The sequence below is a fragment of the Artibeus jamaicensis genome, unplaced genomic scaffold (assembly GCF_021234435.1).
Source record: "Artibeus jamaicensis isolate MK-2021 breed Jamaican fruit bat unplaced genomic scaffold, CSHL_Jam_final contig_387, whole genome shotgun sequence".
NCBI classification, from domain to species: Eukaryota; Metazoa; Chordata; class Mammalia; order Chiroptera; family Phyllostomidae; genus Artibeus; species Artibeus jamaicensis.
In genome coordinates, this window is record NW_026521812.1 from 3025442 (window position 1) to 3049558 (window position 24117).

The window sequence follows — 24117 nt, forward strand, 5'->3', positions numbered from 1 at the left end:
ATATATCCATGTAGTTTATTTTTATAGGTTAGAATCTTTTTTATTATGACATTGGGATAGAAACTGTTTTATTATCTGCTTTTTCAAAACCATGACAATATTCTTGTGCATGTTTTCAAGTAATAATGTTTATATTGATACAAAGAGGTTTTTATAGCTTTATTCTAGTCTATATTAAAGATATAATTTATTCAGATAATACCCTACTTACAAATATTTCCAGTTTAGTGAGTATTTAGAAATAGTTTATTCTGTGGAAACTTCTGGGCCCAATGGCATATATATATATATATTTTTAGATTTTATATATTTATCTTTAGAAGGGAAGGGAAGGAGAGAGGGAGAGAAATGTCAATGTATGGTTGCCTCTCATGCGTCCCCTGCTGGGAACTGGCCTGCAACCCAGGCATGTGCCCTGACTGGGAATCGAACCACTGTACTCTGGTTTGCAGGCCCGTGCTCAATCCACTGAGCTACACCAGCCAGGTGGCATATATATTTTTTAAGGCTTGCTCTAAACTCCTTCCAGAAAAGTTGTAAATATTTCCTCTTGGCATATATGGTAGAGTTGCTTCCCCAAACTGTTGTCAACCCTGCTGTTACTAAAGGGTTGTTTTTTTAGTTTGATATATAAAACACGATATATATTTTTTAAATTTACTTTTTAATATTTACAATAATATGTAACTATACTTTGCATATTTATTGGCCATTTGTATTTTTCTTTTAGAATTATTTATAAAGTTGCTAATATTTGAAACTTTTTTTACGAGTTTACAAGCATTATTTATTGAAATCATTAATTTTTTACCTTGTCTTAGATATTTTTTACTAATTTATTATTTTAATTTTCATTTTATTTGTGGTATAGTTTTGACATATATTCAAATTTATAAAAATATACAGGGTCCAGCAGAAGTAATGCCTACTTGAGTGTGGTTGGTAGGGTAATAATATGGGTATAATAATTTATGGTTTTAATTTCAACATTTCACCTAAAATATCATGTGTGCTTGAGTGTGATATTGTTGTTACATAAAATTTAATATTAAAAAAAGAATTATATGCTTATGATTTTGTAATAAAAGATTTTGTAGTAAAAGAGGGACATTATTTATGCTCAGCCCTATATATTTTATACTTTTTTATGCTTAGGTATTTTCTTACCCTGGAATCAGATACATGTTGTCTTACATTTTTTACATAGCTCTTCTGTAATATTATTTTATGTGCAGACTCACCCCTTTTGTCTTTTCCCAGTATTGTAGTATGAAAATTTTCAAATATAAAAACTACTTAAGATTCTGCTACTTGCTTGATCGCAGTTTTGTCTGTCTCCCTCTGTATCTATCCATAATCCATTTAATTTGGATTTGAATTTTCAAGTAAGTCACAGACATTGCTCTACTTATAACAGCATGCATAATGTTACCTAGAGTTCATATTACATAAACGTTTTTACTCTATTTGGCCTCATTTTATTTCAGCAGTTGGCCCAAGCACAATTAATAAATTATTTATTTCTTTCCCAATTTCGAAAACAATTTTGGCATGTGTAAAAATTTCTGTATGTATTGGAGTTTGTTTCTAGGCTTTCTGTTGTAGAAGTTACTTTTAGGTCATATTGATAGTTAGGTCTTATATTCTGCATTTTAACTTAACAGGATTTTATATTTAATAGATTTTATTTCATATTTTATGGTCTTGATCATTTACATTTTATTGCATAAATTTAAATTTTATATATAGCATGGTCTGAAGCATAGTTTTAACAAATTGGACTTTTACCAGGTTAATTGGCAACAAGAAAGGTTTCAAGAGATTACTGGAAAACTCGGACACTTTCTTAAGCAAGCAGGTTTTAAGGTAAGATAATTTTAAATTTATTTGGTTACTTTTCTTAAGTCTCATTTTGTTGTTATGAGAGAAAAAACCAGTACTTTGGTGTTCTTGTTAAGTATCTTTAATTCTTTTTGTTTTTATTTCCCCAGTCTTATGTGTCTATTCTCTTAATTATTTGGATTACTTCACCTTAAATTGCATATATTTTGTTAATTGGCTTTGATTTAATATAAGTAAAAACCTTTTTTTCCCATCTATTAAACTTGGTATTTAGGCTTAGGGAGATCACAGAGAAAAGTGGAAACTAGTAGAGAGGAATTTCTCCAGCAAAAATGTGAAATATGCTTATGTTTTGGAACATACTTGTAAATTTCCCCCCAAATCAAAAAAGGAGATAACTTCAGGACTGTAATTTTTTGATTTCTATTAATTTCTTAAAAGTACGTTGTTGTTGCTTTGTCTTAGTGCATTTATGCTAATGATGAAACTTTTAACTTAAAAAATGTTGAAACTTTTAAATAAAAAATGTTGTATTTAGTTTCTTATATTTAATCTCTTTTAATAGGAAAGTGATGTTGCTTTTATCCCTACAAGTGGTCTCAGTGGTGAAAATCTAATTACAAGATCTCAGTTGAGCGAACTTACAAAATGGTATAAAGGACTCTGTTTATTAGAACAAATTGGTAAGAATACGGCCTCATTAATTTTTTTAAATATTGTATTTATTTTTTTTAGAGAGAGGGGGAGGGAGGGAGAAAGAGGGGCAGAGAAACATCGATGTGCAAGAAAAACCTCAGTTGGTTGCCTCTCATGCAGCTGGGGACCTGGTCCGTGAGCTTTTGGTTGGCAGGGTGATGCTCAACCCACTGAGCCGCACCAGTCAGGGCTGCCTCTAACTTCAGTGTATTATACACTCGATATTTAATGAGTTCTTTGTGCTGGACAGAGATATGTATTTAAAAGCACAGGATTTATAGTCAGACGAGCTAAGTTTCCAGTTTTGAAAACACGCATAATATTTAAATAGTTAATTCTCCTTATTTAATTAATGAGGCTCTTACTTACCCTACCCACTTAACACACTGTTACTGACATTAAATGACTGAACATGTGTAAAAATACTTTATAAACCACAAAGTATTGTATGAACGATAGAAAATTTGCTATTAATTTGTATATTTATAAAAAATATTTTCTAAGAGATATAGAGATTCAATGAGATCTTTGGGTATGAGTCAAAAGGTAACTTTTAATTTAAGCCTTGCTTTTTTTGCCCTTTTTTCCAGATTCCTTCAAGCCTCCTCAAAGATCTGTCGATAAGCCTTTTAGGTTATGTGTATCTGATGTTTTCAAAGGTAAGTGCTACCTCTACAGTACTTTTTCAGTGTGACCCCTGCCTTTTCATTCTCTCCTGACCTCTTTTCATGGACAGACTTAATATATAGCCCTTCAGACTCTCCCTTCTTTGTGTCAGTGTGAGGGCGGGCATAGTTTTAGTTAATTAACCCCCCTTCCCAGAAACATCTTCAGTTTACTCACCATTTCCCCATCTCCTACTTATCTTCCAGGTATGAAAATATCTTATCCTTTATCTTTGTTCCTCATAGGTTTTTTTCTCCCCCAAGGTCACCTTAGTTTCCCTGTGCTTCAACCAAACCGGATCATTCACTATTTCGTAACCACATAGAAGGGTCTTTGTTGCCACTGTGTCTACCCGTGATTTGCTCTTCTCTCTCTCTCTATTCGTTTCCTACCATCTGTAGGAGTCCGGGTTCAATCGGGATACAGATACCACACATGGGTAAAATGGGAAGTTTAATGTAAAGAATTATCAGTATGATAAGAGAGGGACTATAAGATACAGGGGAGCTGTGGTGCTCTGGGGCTGAGGAACGGTGCAGACCTAACTGGAGGCAGTGCCCTGTTAAACACCTAAGACTAAACCTCACCTACTGAGTGCAGGACACCACACAGAAAGCTGCAAAGTGGAGATGGAACAAAAGATCTCAGTAAGTAGAAGGATGTAGCACAGATACGTGTTAGAATAATTAGTGCAGTCAAGATGTCAGTTGTCCCCCAAATGCCCTTTATTCACAGAGCAGCTAGTAAACAGTGGACTTGGAACTGAGAAGCAATACGTTGATTACAGGCGAGTTTGCCAAACTCATACTTGAAGGTGTTCCTCTGTTCTGTGTATCCTGTCATTGCATTTTCTTGCCAAATTATAACTGTTCTAGTGCTTTCTGCTTCACAAAGATTGTAAACGCCCTTGAGAGCAAGTACCGTCTTTTCTGGATCTGCGGGACCTAGCTCAGTGCCCGGCACCCAGTGCGTGCTTAATAAATGTTTAATAAATGTAAGATTGAAGATGCCTCACAGAAATCACTTAAAAAAACTGAAAGTCATCGTTACTATTACTAGCTTCTAGCATTCTAGTAGTAGAGGAGATATGAAAATGTTTTCCAAATTACTGTTATCTATTTAAAATACAAAGCCCTGGCGGCTGTAGCTCAGTGGATTGAGCACGGGCCTGCGAACTAGAGGATCGCAGTTCAGTTCCCAGTCAGGGCACATGCCTGGGTTGCAGGCCAGTTCCCAGCAGGGGACACACAAGAGGCAACCGTACATTGATAATTCTCCCCTTCCCCTCTAAAGATAAATAAATAAATCAAATATTTTTAAAAAATAAAATACAAGAGGTGCTTAATTTTCTTTTGATTAGCTGTGTTTGCTAACTCTCCTCCGTCACCTTCCATTCCGTCTTTAGGCCACTTCCTGGGTTCTGCCTGTGCTGCCCCCCGCAGCGTGTGCCCGCGGAGGTTACCAGATGTCCTGTTGGTTGTCCACTGTTGAGTTCTATCTTACTTCCATCTTACTTGAATTTCATGTTACTTCTGAGGCCGGTAGTCTCATCTGCCTTAAAACTTTTCTCCCTTGGTTTCTGGACCCACTTTTCTCCTGCTCACCAGTCTGTGTCTTTGACCTCTCTCTGTCTTCCCTCTGGGCTCCTCTGTCTTTGTCTCTTAACTGGTGTTCTACTGCTTGGTCCTCTTATCTACTTGCTCCTTTTGTTCTCCCTCCTGTGTGGTGATGCTTCCCACAGCTGCATCTCCAGCCCAGGCCTTTCACGTTCTCCGGGTACCTGTGCTGACTGCCGCATCCCCACAGACAGTGCGCTCCCAGAGTCCCATTCTCCCGTGGTTTGGCCCGTTTGGTGCGATCGGTGTCCCTGGAATACCTCTTCCCCACCTGTAGGCCATGTCAACACTTCAGATTCACCAAGGCTGAAATGAGCCTTGTTTTTTCATTTTCTCTCTCACAGTTAATGCATTATATCAGTTCAGATTTCTCCGTTTTTGCCATGATCCCCCACTTACTCGATCACCCTTACACTGTTATACCTTCTTCCCAAATTCTTGACTTTACTCCCTTTCTGCAGTCAGCGTGTGCAGTGTAATCAAACTTTCTCCTTCTCTGATTTGAAAATGCCATCGTGTCCCTTCTCTGTTCACCATTTTTAACAGGCTCCCGTTACTCAGCTGAGGATGAAATTCAAGCCCTAAGCGTGGTTTACGAGCCCCTTTCTCATTAGTCCCTTGTTGAACTCTGTTTCCTCATGTCTTGGTTGCCCTCATCATCTCACGGAGTCCCATGTATATTCCTTATAAATGACATACGGGCCCAGCACATCCCGTGTGCGGTTGTAACCCTGTGACTTTGCACACGCAGTGTCCTGAGTCAGCAGTGTTCTTCTCCCTGCCCACACACGAGGCACCTGCTAGTCACCTGATCCTTCCCCTTCTAAGGGCCCAGCTAAAGTGTAATCATTCCCCCTCAACAGAGTCTTCTGTGCACCTTTTCTGTTTCTAGTGAACATCATAAATAACATTTGTCTCTAGACAGTGTAATTGTCTTCATCTTCTCTTCGCTAATATAAACTCCTTATGGGTAGGTGCTTATATTTTCATCTCTTTATCCCTAGAGTGCCTGTTAGTAAACAGTCAATAAATATTTGAAAAAGAAATGAATTCCCACTTTTTATAATATAAATATTTTATTTGCTAGAAAGTCGAGTAGACTGTGATATGCCATATTTAGTAGGATGTTAAAAATTCTAAGATGATCATTAATGTTCATTGAACTACAGTTGCACATAACTACTAGAGCACCAAATAGAGCTAATGGTATTAATCATCAGATAACATTGCTGCATGAGTCATTGTAAGATTTGGGCGTGTTTTTCAGATCAAGGATCTGGATTTTGTGTAACTGGTAAAATTGAAGCTGGTTATATCCAGACTGGTGACCGACTACTAGCAATGCCTCCCAATGAAACTTGTACTGCAAAAGGTAATCCTCTGCATTACTCTTGTGCTAAGCGACCCTCACACTGAGACAGCAGATTTTCAAAAGTAGTGTAGTTATTAAACTCCAGAGTAAATAATCTCTTAACTGAAATTGTAACTGACTGTCAAACTGATACTAACTGTTGAAGATAAAAATGCGAAAACATTAAACGATTTTCTCCTGTTGTGACTGTGTGTGTGTATGTGTACTTATAGCATTCTAACTGCGGTAGCACTTTTTTTTTTTTGACACGATTGAGAAGTCTGGTTAGGATTTCACCAGATGTATAGACATCTGACAGGTACATTGAAAACAGTATTCAGTAGCAGAAATTAAATCCAACCCCAGCAGGCACTGAATGGGCAGTGGCAAAGCAGACTGCTACAGTCTGTTGTTTTGAAATGTGTACTTCAGAATTACTATATGATAACAATTTTGATCATGTTTATGCTAAAAAGAAATGTATATATGTTACAGGAAGACCTAAGAAAATAAGATGTAAATGAAGAGAATCCTAATGTTGAAAAGAGAAATTGTGAGCTAGTTTAAAGTGCCACAATTATTGGTTTTACACATAATTTAATACATGACTTTTTATAATGGCTGATAACTATTTTCATCTCCTAATCATTTGATTTTACATATGTACATGTTTTTCTTTTCTGAATTCTGCCTGAAAGTTTATAATCTCATACTTGAAGATTAAGTTTTCCAACTAAGCCTCTGACTTCAACATAAAACTAAAGATCTGTTTTATACTGTAAAATAATATTTGTAATGCTTTTAAGCTTAAGTATAATCTACTAGGGATGTTAAAATTTTTTAAATTTCAGTACTTCTTTTTCTGTTACTCTTATTTATAATATATATCCAGAGTTGTACTGACTAGTTTATAAATTTGAATGTACACTTAAAAAATTCATTTGTTTTACTTTGAAAGCTGATTTCTTAAAGATTATAAGAAGTTAAGGAATATCTGTTGAGGTAACAGTTTAACTTAAATTTTGAGATGAATAAAGGGATGAAAGCCAAAATTATTTCCATTTTACCTTTTTCTTTCTGCATGCTTAGGAATCATGAAAATTCTGTTTAAATGAAAAGTAATACACACTTTTTAAAGAATCATTTTATATAGATGTATTACTTTCAAGTGCAGATCTGTTTTTGTTTTATAAAGTGATCAAGAACTGCAGTACTTTTGAAATACTAATTTATGCTAGCAAGCATTTTTGAGAATAGCTTTTGTAGTAATCAGGAGACATTAATTAAAACCATGGTTTTAAAATTCTCCATGGACCTTCCAGATTGACTCTTTTGTGACAGTTTGGTCACATCTGAAAGTCCCACGTCCTTCCCTCCCTCCTTTCTGTCACTTCACTTCCAGAAAAACCCTGTCCATTTATCTTGAGTCCCCTGACTCTGACCGGAGGCTGCAGCAGGAGCACCTGGAGAGCAGCCCCCTGCTCCTTGACAGCTCTGCCTGGAATCCAGCTCGGAGGCTCTCAGTTCTCAGTTTCTAACCCCGCTGCGTTGCTTCCTTTCCTTGGTTGTTAAATGCACACTGCTATCTAATCACTTAAGGAGCTACTGCAGCTCACTCACCAGTAGTGTCCTAAAAGGGAAGTGACTAAATCTGCGACCAGCAAATGGAAATTCTTAATTACGATTTTACTTTAACATATCATATTCATGGACTGTGGAAAAAGAAGTTTTTATGCATAAAGTCTGTCCACTGAGAAAGGTCCTTAAGAAGATAGATATCATGTAGGACAGTGTAACGTGTGGGGGGAGAAAATTGGATTACATTTTATTTTTAGATTTTTTATATAGTTATTTGAAGTTCTAGTATGAATGCTCTTCAACCCTAAATTAAGGCACTCTCAGTTAAATGTTAAGTAGCTAGCTCCTGTCTTTAATTTCATATTCCATAGCAAAATCAGATATGGTCATTTAAAATCTACATTCAAAAACTAAATTTCAGTAGTTGTAAATTTAACAGACATTCTTTAGTATCATACTTGTTAACAGTTTTGGAGTCAAGAGCCTCTTTTATACTTTGGGAAAAGTTAGGGCCCCTCTGCTTAGAGTGAGTAAGTCGGATATGCACATAAATTAAAATTTGAATATAACTGTAAATTGTCTCAGAGCCCTTAAAGCTCTCCTTCAGCTTTCAGAGAGTCTTATAGAAACTCACTTAAGTATATGCTCCATGGGAAAAATAAGTATTTTCAGAAATATGAGGGTAAATTATAATTTACTAGAAACATGTCATTCAAGGACTGTTCCACAGATGTTGGCCTACATACCATCTTCATAACAAGGCTAAAGTTCCAGTGGAAAGGAACTTACCCCGTAAACTTACCCTGTACAGTCATAACATATGAAATTCCTTTAAAGTCTTTGAATAAGGTAGCTGAATATTACTTTTGCAATTGTTCTCCAAGATTATCCCTATGTAATAAAAGTATATGTGTATAGCAAGCAGCACCTGGGATCATTTTTAAATTGAAAATATTTTACACTATTAATCTCTTTTTTTTCATATGACCAGTCATCTCGGTGCATTTCTCTCTCTCTCTCTCTCTCTCTCTCTCTCTCTCTCTCTCTCTGGGAAGCAGTCCTTTTGAGACAGGAATTCGTGGAAGGGCCTGCCAAGGGCGTATCTGACTGAACAGCGATGCCCTGTGGGTTGCTCAGGGAGCATAGTGATCTTTTAGGGGGTTGTCTATTTAAAAGTAAAACTGAAGACTAGACACCTTGCCTCATTCTATTTTTTATGTTATTAAAAATAGTTTGAACTGTATTGCTATACCTGCATCCGTTAATATAAGAGAGATACTTGAATGGGACCTGTTTAATGAATATACTCAGTCGTGTGAATGAGTTTAAAATTCTTGATTTAAAAAGCAGAAATCAACCTTTTATGGACAAAATACAAGTCACTTGATGCTCAGGGTGGTTTTCCAGAGGAGTCAAGTCTAGAGGAAGTGCGTTTTCCTCTTGTGTTCAGTTACCCTTCTCACTCTCAATCCATTCATATTGAAAATGATGAGTAGTGACTGATGAGGCACAACTCAGCCCAACTCTTGGTTGTTATGGTTCGATATTGAGGTGTTTTACTGTATTCTTTTTGGTTCTTACTCATTTCCAGGAATCACTCTGCATGATGAACCTGTTGACTGGGCAGCAGCAGGCGATCATGTTAGTCTTACGTTGGTTGGGATGGATATCATCAAAATCAAGTGAGTGAGAAAATGATTCGAAGCAACCATTGTTTTGGATATAGGACCTCAAAACATTTAACTTTGCAATTGACCAGTTCAAATGAAAGAATGAGTATTAATTCCAAACTCACTTGGCCAAAAATTGTCACTGATAGCAAAATCTACTTAAAATTGAAATTCGTACATGTCAGTGCACATACTTGTTCTCTGAGTGAAAGCTGTTACGTGTGAAAATGATGTAAGGTTAATGCTGATGTAAAGCCAAGCTTTAACCCAGAAGGAAATATTTAGAAAAAGTCCCTAATTTGCTTGATTGTTTTACTTTGTAAATGGTTTTAGAGGTATTCCTATTGGATGTGTATTTATTTGACCTGCAACTACTTTCTCTCCTCTTTCCTGTTACAGCGTTGGCTGCATATTTTGTGGCCCCAAAGAGCCCATTAAAGCTTGCACTCGTTTCAGAGCCCGAATCCTCATCTTTAATATTGAAATTCCAATCACTAAAGGATTTCCTGTAAGTTTTTAAATGTTTAATTATTACTGTTTTTATAAACAGTTTTCAAAGTCCTGTATGCTAAAAAGTAATATTTTTTAAATCAGTGAGGGTGTTATGGTTCTGTTCAGCTAACAGCTTACTACTCTAATTGAGGAAAACTTGAAATTAGGATTTAAAAATTATTTTTATTTTGACCCTTGAGTCTGAATATTTTTTTAATGAGGCATTGGGCAGAGATTTCGTAATCACAAACTGATGATAATAATAAAATTTATCATGGGAAATTGGTAGATAACTTTAGTTTTCTGATTAAAAAAGTGATATATAGTTATAGAAAATTTTGGAAAAAACAAGAAAATACAGTTGGTAAAAATGTTCTATAATAACGTAATCCATAAATGTATACTCTTTGCATTTGTGTATTTTTTCTGTGTCCATGTTGTCCACTCGTTGGTATTTATGGATATATTCTGGGGGTGTTTGCTGAAGGGTAAACTTAATTGTACTAAAGCAGCTGCTTCAGACCCTGCATGCCGTGAGGCTGGTTTGCAGGTTACCACTGGCCAGCATTTGAACATACACATTTAGGAGAAGAGGGCGATTTTATGTTGTAACATTTCTTATCCAGAAAAGATACTGCTACTTGTGCATAGCATAAATTTTTTTTTAGGTATAATTTTTTACAGGTATTTGGGGCCATACTCTGATCATAGGTTGGTACCTTGCTTTTGCCACTTCGCAAGTGAGTGTTTTTCCATTAACCTTTTTTTCCCCCCTCAGTTAGCTTATATAATAGTGCAGATTCTGCACAACAGAAAAAAATGTTTCTCTGTGGAATTCAGTGGCTTGCCTTTGAAAACACAAATGGGTCATTTCACCATTTGATGCATCTTTGCAATAAAAGTAAGACAGTATTAGTAACTGACCTTTAAACTTTATTTAAGTTAGTGATAGTGGAAATACATTGATTTTAGCTCATTTGAATTCATTTTATACTTACATGCTTTTATTTGGGGTAACCACGTGCTTTCCTTATTATTCTTTGTTACTCTGTGTAGATTTGATCATATAAAATTATGTTTATAAGATACTGTTTATGTATTTTAGTTTTATAATTGTATTCTTTCCGAAAAAACTGTTACAGTTGAAAACATTTCATTTTTAAGTATTCAGAATCCTTGTGTTGTTAGGCAAGAAGCTGCAGCAGAGCCGCTGTGGAGAAAGGGCGCTGGTTCTTAGACAGCAGTGTGTCCAGTGGAGAGAAGCTGGAGGGGCTGGTTGCGCCGTGTTTCACTCATGAAGCGTAGTTTTTGTCAATGGAGAGGCAGAGAGGTCAAGAGGTCACTAGTACTTTGAACAGTAATACTGTTTTCCTGTCTACTGTAATTTCTTAAAAATAGGTATGAATTGAAAGTATTTCAGGGCTGCTCTATGGGACCCCACTCGCCTATACTGACTCATGAACGCGGGAGGGGGTTTGTCTCAGAACACGTGGTCATGCTTCCTCACTGTCCAGTTCCGATGGGAGGAAACCTTCAAAAACACTTTTTTTCCCCATGGAAAGGCTTCCTAATAATTGAAGTTTCCTAAGTAATGAAAGATTTACGGTTTAGGAACTAATTCCTTAATGCTTCATAAATACAGGATGGGGTGAAAGTAGGTGTACAGTCGCAAGTATACAAAACAGTTTATTCTTGTGTTATCATTTATTAATTATTGTCTTATTTTCCATTCGAACAACTTAAACTTACTTTTTCTTCACCCAGAATATTTGTTTTCTTTGATTTATATAGTAAACTCTGTATATTTAAGAAGAAGAAGTAGAAGAACTTAATTAAATTCATGTTTGATTTTTTATTGGGGTAAAATACAACATAAAATTTACCGTTTTAACCATTTTTAAATGTACAGTTTAGTGGCATAAAGTACTGTATTTTACCATGTATAATGTACTCCAATGTATAATTGTATGCCCATGTTTTTGGCATGAAATTTCAGGAAAAAATCTCTCATTTTAATTTTTAATTCAATTATTTATTTATTTATTTATATTTAAACACTTGTTTTTTGTATTATAAAGGAATTTTAACATTTATTTTTGAACATATTATGGTACAAGAAACTTTATGTAACAAATCATTACAAAGCACAAAACAGATACAGGGTATTTTGGGTACTGCCCATGTATAATGCATATCCTTATTTTGCCCTCAAAAATTTGGGCAAAAAGGGTGGATTATACAGAGCAGAATATGGGTACATTCACATTTTTATGCGTTCATCAGCACCATCCATTTCCAGGACCTTTTCCTTGTCCCACCCTGAAACTCTGTACCCATTAAACAGTAGCTCTCCCCACCCCGTCTCCATCCCCTGGTAACCTGGAACTCTTCCACTTCCTGTCTTTGAACTTGACTGCTCTGGGTACCTCATATACGTAGAATCAAGTACTCTTTGCCCTTTTATGCCTCGCTTATTTTACTTAGCACCATATGTTTAAGATTCATTCATGTTGGAGCATGTAACAGAATTTCAATCATTTTTTAAGGCTGAGTAATATTCCATTGTATAGAAAAGCCACATGTTGATACTCCCCTGAACTCTTTAACTCCTTCTTTGAGAAATAGTCCTTTAATTTTCCTTTAAGAAACTATCTCTTCTCATTGACTTATTTTGCCACTGAACAGATTATGTAGCCCATTATAGTTTATAAGACACTAGATAATTCGATTCTTAGAACCCCCAGGAAGTACAGATTCCCAACCCTTATCTAAAACTCCTTAGGCTAGAGTGCTTCAGAATTCAGAAATGTTCAGATTTTAGAAAGGTGATATGATTACATACATGTTACATAAAACTCCTAACAAAGAATTGGCCGGCACCCTGTAATCGAACATTTTTGTACCCCAACATATTAATATTAATGCTAAGTGAAATAGATAAGGACTATACATTATATCACTTCAGTACAAATTCCGTTTTACTACTTAACAGGACAATCAGCCTTTCACTGTTTTGGGATTTTGAAATTGCAGGATTGTGGACTCGTACTAGTATTGTACCAGTTTACAGATGAAGAATTGGAGACTCGTGAGAGAGTGTGACTATCTGAATAATAGGTGATTGAACCATGACTCATGAGCTATACTTTTCACTTTGAAATTCACTACTTTTTCAATTTCTTTTACATTATGCTGTGGATTACTTTAAATTACAGATGACTTTGATTATATGTAATATGAAGTAAAGTGTTAAGATTGTACAGTCACACCTTGGTACTCATCGGCTTCAGAACTTGTCAAACCCTTTGTACTTTTCACATTTTGATTAGAAAAAATGTTTCAGTGCTTGGGGCTTGCTTGCCACTCGGTACCCCTCTCGCAATGAAACAACCTCATGGTCACTAGGGAACAGTTTGGTGCTCGTTGGTTTTGGCGTCGTTGGTTTTGATGCTCATCATGAGTTCTGGAATGAATGAACAACGAGTGCCAAGGTACCACTGTATATAATTACTTCCCATTTATTTACATGTAGATTTTTTCACTTGTGTTCAACAAGTATTTTGTTTGTGCTATTATCTGTAAGTCACTGTGGGGATAGACAAATGTAACCCCCTACTGCCAAAACCCACTCTTCCTCCACCCTCATTTTATCCTGTAACTCAGCAGTCCCCACCTTTTTGGCACCCGGGACTGATTTCATGGAAGACAGTGTCTCCATAGACTGGGGAGGCGGGGGGCGGGCTAGCTTTGTAGCCTGTCACCAGATGCAGCTTAATCATCACTTGCCCCACTCACTGATAGGGTTTTGATATGAGTCTGCAAGCAATTGATTTATTATGGTCTCTGTGCAGTCAAACCTCTCTGCTAATGATAATCTCTGTTTGCAGCCACTCCCCAGAGCTGGCATCACTGCCTCAGTGCCACCTCAGGTCATCGGACTTTAGATTCTCACAAGGAACAGGCACCCTAGATCTATTGCATGTGCAGTTCACAGTAGGGTTTGTGCTCCTGTGAGAATCTAAAGCCTCCACTGATCTGACAGGAGATGGAGCTCAGGCAGTAACAGAAGCCATGGGGAACAGCTGTAAATACAGATGAAGCTTTACCTCCTGCTGTGCATCCTGTTCCTAACAGGCCACCGAAGATTGTATCAGTCCTCGTGGCCACGGGGTTGGGTAACTCACATGTAGTTAACAAAGATTAGAAGGAATTGAAGTTTGTGTGCCTGTTTTTTCAAATTTGGCAAACCATGAAGACTAAGATGTACCAATTCTTAGTTACATCTGAGTGCAGGGAAGGAGAAAATCTTGCTTAATTTACCTGATTGTTACCAAAGAAATGCATGTTAGTTACGTTGACCAGCGTTTGGGTTACGTGGGTACTGTTTGATACCTGACTTGATAGAAGGTACAAACATGGCTCTCACCATGTTACTTAGCGTGCATTGTGGGAGTTTTTTTCCCCTTAAGAGTCAGTTGTTAATTGGGGGGGGGGATTTTTTCCAATTTATAGTGGTCAAATACCATTGGGAAAAAAAAAGCTATGCCTTTGTAGAATTACAGAGGTTCAGTTGTGCCTTTAAAAAAACAAACCAAAACCCACGTGATGGATTTTCTCTACGTGATTTAGGTGTTCTTTGTTCCTTCATTCTTACATTCATTGCATAAATATTTACTGAAGTCAATTAAATGTCTAGCTCCGGTGTGTGCACTTACTTTCTCACAGAGTTCATACTTGCATGGGAGGACAGGCATTCAAACTAGCAGTTGCAGTCAAGGTGAGATGTTGTTCCATAGTGTCGTACTGTATACAAGATTATAGGACCTAGAGGAAGGTTATCTAGCTCAGACTGTGCTTCGGGCTTCTTGCAGGAAGTGATGCACTGTTGGTGCCAGGATGAGTGGGAGTTTACTGAATGAAGCTGCAGGGATGGGGGACTGTGGCTTAACTGTTAGAAAGGGCTTGGTGCATGAAGGCCATGAAAGCTCTGTATCTCTGGAGCATAGACCCGAAGAGAGGATGGAGAAGGATGAGTCTGGTGAGGTTAGCAAGGGTCAGATTGAGAAGGGCCTTGATGCCCCGTAGTAGAATTAAAGTTTCCATGGCTTTAAATAGCAAGGACATATCATTACATTTGTATTTAAATGATCAGTCTCCTAAACATACGAAGAATGGGGTAAACAAGGACAGGAGTGATGGCAGAGAGACCAGCAAGGAGCCTGCTGTAATTCAGGTGAGAGATGCTTGTCCTGGACTGCTTTGTAACTGATGCAAGAGAGAGGCAGACAGAGCTAGTCAACAAAGGGCTGAGTGAGTGACTCAGCTTTTAGAAAGTTCCTAAATCCAAGAATGTGCATGCACAAGTTCCTTTCATACTTACTTCTGCTTTCTGAATGTGAAAACGATTTTAGCCAGGACGTTTCAGAGCAGAAATGTCAGTGTTTCTTGGGGAAAACAGCATAAAAGGCTATTTACAAACCAGTTATGTTGTTAGCCTTGCCACTTCCTGGGTATTTGACCTGCCCACTAACCCAAACTGCAGATGTAAGTGCACGCTGGATCCTTACTGTTTGAATGGAGGACAGCGGGCCTTACTCTGACTCCAGCTGGCCCCAGCAAAAATTTGTGACATGTTTCACCACAACCACATCACTACTTTGCTTTTTTGATATTAAATTTTCTTAAATACAAAACATAAACACTAATAGCTAATATATAAGGCCATCCATTAACTGAATGTTACCATTTTAAAGTTGCTAGGCACCACTTTAAAATGACACCCGATTTTCCTCATTTTAATAATGAGTATCCTGAGGCTGGGGCCACGGGTGGTAAAGGGTTGTTAAAAGGCTTGCCCCCAAACTGTAGAGCTGGAAAGTGTAGAGTCGGGATTTGAACTCAGGTCTGTCTGACTTCAAAGCCTGTCTAAACTCCCATGTGATACTTTATTCTCATTATCCAACAATGAATACACTAATTCCTGCTGAATATCATGATTTCCCTTCCCTCCTTTTTACGATGAAACAGTGCATATTTGTTGAACATCTTCTGTATCAGGCACTGTCTCTGACTCCAGTTAATTCCCATCCCCACCCCATGAGGAAGGTTACGCAGTCCACTAAAGTGTACACAGTACGTCAGGGAGGAGATACTTGAACTGCCCCCAGGACCTCTTCCCCGCCGGGTTGAGGAACAGCAACCCTGTTGCAGTGGCGAGCCGAGTGGTGGGACGCAGAGGAGGCAGTGGGGGCCCTGGAGAGTCCCGGCCGCAGTGCTGGGTCGTGGCAGTGAAGCGTGAGCATGCGTGTGGCAGGCCTGCGCAGCGGCGTCCCGCTCAGCCCCGCTCAGCCCGGCGGTTTTTGTTTCAGGTGCTGTTACACTACCAAACTGTCAGCGAGCCCGCTGTCATTAAACGATTGGTGAGCGTTTTAAACAAAAACACCGGCGAAGTCACCAAGAAGAAACCCAAGTAAGTGTTTTAGTGCATAAAGAACAAACACAAGTAATTGACACAAATTTCTTGCAGTTTAATGTATTTGTGTAATAATTTGGGGGGTAGTAGTAAGTGAAGTCTATTTCCACTTGCTCCAGAAACCATTTTTTAAGGGCTAGATTAGAACAGACACAAAACTAAAGATTCAAGGTCCTATATAGGTATGAATGCTAGATTCAATTTCTGTTCCATATGGTGGTGGTGCTGGGTGTGACTTGTAAATAAAATGGAAGTATAAATTTGTATGTACATATCAAGTGGTGTAAAAATAAAGGCACTTAAAAATCAGCTCTGTGTTTTAAAAGGTGAATTTAATTGTGCCCAGCACTGGTTCCAAATTCCAGCTGAGCGCTCCTGCCAACATTCTTGTCATCTCCTTAGTGAGAGCCATTCCCCATGCCCGGAACGGCCCAGGGAGAAAGCGAACTCCACACTCAGCAGCTCCTAGTTTCTCTACCTGCAAGGCGTCTCCCTTCTTCTCAGTGACTGCCAGGAACCTTAGAGCTAATCGCCACCATGTTGGTCCCCTCTGCTTACCATGAATATCTGGGCCTAGGTTTGGGCCATTCCCCTTTGGCTGGGACAAGGTGAGAATTTTTCAAAGGAAGTGCTTCCTGAGAAACTCGAGTTTCTTACCCTAGTTCAAGTAAAGGCTAACCACAGTTTGGCTTGGCTGCTTCAGCTTTGGGGTTTTCCTCACTTCAGCTCTGTGGGGAATCCCACCCAAAATCCCCTTTTTTCAGTCCTTGAGCGTTCATCCTCAGATGCACCTGTGTAAGAGGCCAAGGTGGTTAGTGGGTTAGTGGGTTGGCTGCAAGTGGAAGAGAGAATCTTCACAGCGCTCTAAATGCATGGCTGTTTCTTGGTTAATTATGAAGAAAGGGCTACTTAATCTCTTAAAGATAGTTACTTATTTTTAACCTCAGCCTTTAGCTTGTAGCATGAGTGTCTGCCATAGTGTTCTCAGATGTGATATCACTAATGGCTAACGGTGCTTGAGAACCACTGTATTCTAGGCTCTGTCATGAATGCTTCACCTGGTTTATGTTCTCAGGAACCATATGAAGCAGGGACTGTATAGGCTCAGAGAAGTTGTATGACATATTCATGGGCTCAGAGCTAGCAAGTAGCAGAGCCAGGGTTCTAGCAGAGTCAGTTGGTTCACAGAAACTATATGTTTTTTTGACCGGAGTCAGTTTGTTTGACCCAGGCAAGTGATTTGGAGAATTCTCAATATGAAATTGACATCAAATCAAATCCCGAGTTTTCTTCTTCCTGCTGTGAAGTCCTAGCTCAGTGATATTAGGTCTTAATATATTCTCGTGCTAGTTTTTCATGATATCTTACTTATAACACAGTCCTTTCCTCTTGTTTGGTAGCAGTGCCGTTTGGCCTTTTCTTTTCATGTCCACTAAAGGCATTTTATAGACTCAGTTGCTTTATATGGAGTAGAATCGACCTTTCCAGAAACTAAGTGCAAATCATAAATATATTAGATCCTTTCTTTCCTAGGGAATAAGGTTTCAGGCTGAAAATGTCGAAAACCAGTATTTGGAAATTTTGCAATGCTTTTTTCAGAAATTTGCTTGGCTTATTCTATCAGTCTGTCCTTGAACTAGTTTTTCAGTAGGTGAGTTTATGATTGCTGTGCTCTGACCTTCTAGAGCATGTCAAGACTAAATTAGAAAACAATTTCAAAATGTCCCCTTTAGCGTTCTGCTTCTTTCAGTAAGTACGGGCGTTGTGTCCATGCACAAGGGTGGGTGGTTGTTTGCTTCTCTCTCTAACCCGTTCACAGTCAGACCCATGCCCCACCGCCCTTCATGTCCTACACACACCATGTTGTGAGAAAATCTGATGTGATTTTGTGCTGAAGCTCTGTTAAAGCACCACTGTTTCTGTGTGAGAAAAGAGAAGAGGGAGGGAGGGAGATAGAGTCGTCTGCTCGCACTAGGAAATTATCCTCTTTATAGATAACTTCTGAACACACAACCCACCAGTCAGAATTTTACTGGGGAAGGCGGAGGGCATTGCATTCCTCCCTGAAAGGGAAAGCGCCTCTCCTCCAGTATGAGGTAATTGCACCTCTCAGTCTCATCGAGGGAAAGACGGGGGAGGCTCGGGTGGAAGGGCCTTGAGCATAGTTTAGGTTTACAGCATCCTTTCCGAGGAGAGAATTACATTGGACAGATTTCATCTTGGTTTAATGATTTTAGTGCATTGTATGTGTGTGTGATATATATTACATGTATATGTACATATGTGTATATGTGTGTATGTAATATATGTGTATATAGAGAGAAGAACTAGCTGATATTCCTTAAAATATGTATCTAAGTGAACTAGCTAGTATTTCTTAAATCTAGAATTTGATTTTTTTTTAACTAGCCCAGACAAATTCTAAGGACACGTTTTCATTTTAAGATGTATTTTTTCTTTTTAAATTTTTGAAAGACTGAGTTGCTTTGATCATTGTGCAATGTTTCTTTTTTGGATCATTACTACGTTTCTTCACCGCTGTTGGATACTCATTGGCTCCTTTCTGTTTTCTGGACAGATTGCTGACTAAAGGCCAGAACGCACTGGTAGAGCTGCAGACGCAGAGACCGGTCGCGCTCGAGCTGTACAAAGACTTCAAGGAGCTGGGGCGGTTCATGCTGCGCTACGGCGGCTGCACGGTAGCGGCGGGCGTGGTCACGGAGGTATTTCAGAGCGGCCGCTGGGCGGTCCTTGGCTGTGGCGTCTTTGTCCACTTTGTACAGTGGTTATTGGGATTTCATGGCCTAAGGGAAACACAGTTATGGTATTAGAACAACAAATTTTAAAATTTATATTTAAAACGTTGAAGAGAAAGATGGGAAGAAAACGTCTAGTCTTAGAACTTCTCACAGTGAGACTTGCAGACTGTTCCCTCTGCCAGTGGCTGCAAATGAAAGGGAATCCACTGAGCAGGCCGAGTGTGCAGTGCAGATTGTGAGGGTTCAGACTCTCACGGTCCACTGAATTGGGGGCAGTAGTTTCATTTAATAGAGGAGCACTTGTTAAAGGTTTTTCTTGAATTACTGGTTTTCAGGGCATCTGAAATGACTTGTTCAAAAAGTTCAGTTAACATATTAGTAATATTTCTCAAACAAACCTATTATGTGAGGTACAGCTAGCTTTTGGAGAAAATAATCAGAAATGGACCAGAAAATTTCAGAATTTAAATTTTTTCTGCATTATCATGATAACATAAACCTAATGAATATTATATTTTAAGGGTTTTTTTTCATTTATGTAATTATTTTTTGCATAAAACTTGTTGAAGCCATTTAACCGGATGTACACTTTGAATACAGGCCTTTAGTTTGTATCAAAATCCAGCCGTATGTGTGTGCATGGAAGGGGCTCCGGGGGCAGCCTGCCCCAGCGCCTCCCCTGGGGCACAAAAGCATCTCCCCTCCGATTTGCTCTTCTCTGAACGGGAGCAGTGGACTCTGCCTCCCAGGTTGTGAGTGTGAAGCACAGCGGTCAGCGTCAAGACTTGGCAGACCGATCGGCACACGTAAAGCGTAAACAGTGCTGTGTGGTATCGCTGTCACCACCATCACATGTAGTCTGCCAGAGCATTTTCTGTAAAAGGGCATTCTAAAAATAGGATACAGTTTCTTATGGAAGATAATGGAGCGATCATCACGAATCTCAGAAATAGTATGACTAAGGAAGGAAGAAGTGGCGAGAAAAATGTTCCATCTTGATATAATGATTTTACTGCCATTTGCCTTTTGTAGGTTGTTCTTTTAATGTGAAGCATTAAATTTTAGCAAATACATTTTTCTCCTTTACAGATAAAAGAATGATGGGTCAGAATTTCTACCGTGTTTCCAAGTGCAAGGAAATAACTCACCTCCGTTTTCAAAGAATCCAGTTATTCAATTAAGGAAAAAGGTGCAGTAATTTTTTTAAATGAGAGAAAATTAAAGCTATAATCAGCTGCAAAGAAGTATTAGTCATCACTACTGCAAGGATTTCTAGTTGCCAAAGTGGATTTAGAACCCAGCTTTCTTTTCGAATTGTTAGTAAATGGACTGACTTTGCTGAGATTGATGGAAACTATCGAGAATATGTATTAGAAGACGTTGGCTCATCATGAAATGAACTCTACTTCCAGCCAAACCACAGAATGTTTACAGTTTTCTCTTGGTTTCAACTCTACTGTATACATTTTAAGGAAAAATACTAAATCAGGTGGTTGAGGTAGATAATATTTGACCGGCGCAATTTTTTTTTTTGGTTAACCCTAAGATTTGCTGAAGATTATAATAAAGGTATTTTGTGTTGAGTATAAAAATGTTCTTCCTTCAACAAGGAAACTTTTGAAAGATTAGGTTGGAATTAGTGGAAACTCTTTGTTATTCAAGGTATTATTTAAGGTGTAAAACCAACTAATAAAACGTCTTTGTTTGAGCATAACAGCAGACTGTGTCCTGTTTCATAACCGTGTAGGAGATTCTCTGCACCATCACTACATGGGACTTCGGAGTTTTGTGGGATCTCCTTCACCTAAGAGTTTCCCAAGCGATTTCTAGCTTTTTGTCTTGATAGTGGATCAAATTCAGTCTCATTCATTTCCGATCATAACTTCACTTTGCCCATTCTCACTTTGAGAACGGCTTGCACGAGGATGCTGTCTCCACCTGGCGCACCTGTGAGGAGGAGTCGCATTTTTCTTAAAGCTCTAACGACCAGCTCCAAGACGTGTTTAGGCGGCGGACACCGTGAGGCCGCCCTGGGTGCCGGCCGCGGCTTCGGAGCAGGCGTTGCCCTCAGCGGAGCCCGGACTTCTGATCCGATGGACCGAAGGCCACATTTTTGCAGCTGGGAAGCGGTGCAACTTATGTGTTGATGGCTGCCATAGGCAGCAGCATTTTTTTTCTTCTTAATTGAAGAGTTATCTTCCATGGTAAAGTGCGCAGAGCGTAACCGTGCTGCTCGGTGAGCGATCACAAAGGGAACATACCCATATAATACATTTGCTAAGAAGTCCTTATGCAATTGTCACTTTAGAGTGAACTTGCTAAGGTAAAGTGTTTTCTTCCTGTTTTGTATTCATTGGGAATTTAATAGGAACCTAATTTGAAGTAACTTAAGCAACAAAGAAAGAGTAGCGGTGGTCTTGGCTTTGGGTCAAGTCTGGGCGGAGCCGCTCGTGGTGTCAGCCAGGCCTCCCTGGCGCTGTGCTGGCCTCCGTGTTGCCCCCGGGCTCCACACAGACCCTCCACAGACCCTTCTACATTGAGATCCTCAGACCCTCCTCCAGGGCCAGGACAGGCGAAAAGAGCATGTCTTTTCCCAAAAGCCTTAGAAACGTGTTATCATTGGCTACAATGGAGTTTAATTTACTTCCTTGGGGCGTTCCTGGGGTTCGATGTGAAGTGAGCACACAGCTGGCGATGGTGGGAGACCCGGGCAGGTCACAGCACAGCGAGGAGGGGAAGCGGGTCGTGGGGGTGGGGCAGAAACGGGAAACATCTACTCTACAAGGCCATGGTGTAATTAAGGTTATAAATACTGGTTTAGCATAAAGCGCATAGTAATAGCAGTCATAGAGATGACTTAGTTTATTCCTCAAATCGTGGTAAAGTATAGTCCTTTTTAAAAAAGATTTATTTTTTAGAGACAAGGGGAGGGAGGAGAGGGAGTGAAACATTGATGTGAGGGAGAAACATCCATTGGCTGCCTCTTGTATGGGCCCCAGATGGGAACCAAATCCACAGCCCAGGCATGTGCCCTGATCGGGAATCAAACCCGGGACCCATCAGTTTGCAGGACAGTGCCCTACCAACTGAGCCACACTGTTTAGGGCTAAAGTGCAGTCTTTTTATGCACATTATGTTTACAATTGATTGTTGTTGAAGTCAAGGGTGACTTTAGAAAATGTGGAAAATACAGAAAAGTAGAGGGAAGTGTAAACTCACCCATAGTTCCATTGTCTAAATATTACTGCTGCTAACATTTTGGTGTATTTCCTTTCTGCATCTTCAGTGCATACTTGTTTATTTTTTTACACAGTTGTGATCATTAGTTAATATCTTTTCATTTTAAGGTAGTCTGTATTTTTCAATGGAAATATTAGTAGCTTTTTAAAATTATGTAAATAAAATAGAAAATTACAAACCTTAATGAATAGGAGTTAGTCAAGATCATGAATAAATTTAAAAAATACTAGAAAAGAAGGCCCAATAAAAAACTGTTGGTCATCATCCTCCAGTTTCCCTCTACAATAGCCATGGAAATACATGAATAGAAAAACATTCCTTTCTCCCTAAACGTGAGCCGCCATATTCCAGGCACAGGGGAGAGCCCTGGGGCTGGGTCTTCCTGGGGCCGACAGTGCAGCCAGGGGGTGGTTTCAGTTCCACAAGTTACAAGTGAGAATTAATAGCACAAAACATGCAGGGGAATGTATTCTAAGGACAACACAGAAGGGACTAGGTGGGGAGTGGGGTGCATTAATCCTGAAGTAAAATTTTACTTATAGAGAAGATTCGTTTGAGTCCAAAGAGCTCAACCTATAATCACAACCTCTCTCCTGCCAATTGGTAAATTAGTCCCTAGTGCATCTGATTGTTGAATGAATGAAAGAATTAGTGCTGGATGGTTTGAGTTCTGTCTCTTTCTGAAGGGTACAAGTTATTGCATTACAGTGCTGCGTGTGAAGGGGCTGTTTCTATAGTGAAGGAAAACAAACAAACAAACAAACAAACAAACAAACTTGTTAACGCAAACCTGAGAACTGCTTCTGGCTGTCCTCTTGTTGGTGAGCCAGAGCCCCAGAGTGGCATCTCTCCTGACCTGGGGTGAGGCTCTTGAGCCTGAAGAGTCAAGTGTGCTTGTAGTTCAGGAAGGGAAGCTGCAGTCAACTGGCTGCTAGGGATCCGACTGGCCCTCAAGGGGACTCTGAGGTGGTTGAAGATAATTGCTACATTCTTACTTTCCAACACTGGCTTGGATATATTTTACTTTAAGGTTGATTTTAAAATACAGTAACAGACCTGTGGAAACATCTGCAGTGCATGAGTAGTTTTTTCAACATGTGGAGGCAAAAACCTTTCATGTGTATGGCAGGAAACAAAGTTTTCTTCAACTGCTGCGCAGTGTCTAAGTGTTAAATGGGGTTTCAGAGTTGAGAGAAGAATCAATCAGTTTACGTTAGAAATGGGTACATAAGAACCTAACTCATAAGAGGAAAATTCAGATATTCATTGAACACTGTAAAAATAATTAATAATCACAGCACTTGTAATTGATGACATAGAGTTGTCCTTGGGAGCCACCCCTAGAATTCAGAGAGCTGAAAATGAACTGGGAGGCCCTAGGATTGCACAGGAGGAGAGGGCACTGTATTTGATGTAAAGCATCACAAGGGGATTATAGCCACTTTTTCTGTTAAAATGTTTAAAGTTTTAAGACCAACAAAAAGCTTGGAAACAAAACAAACCCCCAAAAGTTATCTTCAAGGAAACAAGACATTAGCCTCTGTCTTTCCTGCAGCACAGAATTCCTTCCAGAAGACAAAAGGGTAAAGGAGGGAAATAATGTAGAACTTCAAGTTAGAAGGGTAGTAACCTACAAGTCCGTTACTCAGCTGTGGCATTGTGCGTAGGTGAAGGTAAGAAGGTCTCAGAAGTGGTGCTGGCTGAGAGAAGGGAGTAGGGAAGCAGAATTTAAAAT

The 24117-nt window shown here is 39.0% G+C and overlaps 1 protein-coding gene across 2 annotated transcripts in view; it reads left to right on the forward strand.

Annotated features, from left to right (window-relative positions):
* The window catches only part of HBS1L (HBS1 like translational GTPase), an 85840-nt gene extending 64982 nt beyond the window's left edge, over nucleotides 1-20858 (forward strand). For both annotated transcript variants that reach the window (XM_037163012.2, XM_053664953.1), the window contains 9 exons: nucleotides 1792-1866; nucleotides 2408-2525; nucleotides 3129-3197; nucleotides 6088-6192; nucleotides 9341-9431; nucleotides 9819-9927; nucleotides 16280-16380; nucleotides 18962-19106; nucleotides 20232-20858. In XM_037163012.2, the coding sequence (XP_037018907.2) occupies nucleotides 1792-1866; nucleotides 2408-2525; nucleotides 3129-3197; nucleotides 6088-6192; nucleotides 9341-9431; nucleotides 9819-9927; nucleotides 16280-16380; nucleotides 18962-19106; nucleotides 20232-20243 (825 nt within the window). In that variant the 3' untranslated portion in view covers nucleotides 20244-20858. The remainder of the gene's footprint in view (nucleotides 1-1791; nucleotides 1867-2407; nucleotides 2526-3128; nucleotides 3198-6087; nucleotides 6193-9340; nucleotides 9432-9818; nucleotides 9928-16279; nucleotides 16381-18961; nucleotides 19107-20231) is intronic.
* Nucleotides 20859-24117: the final 3259 nt, after the last annotated feature.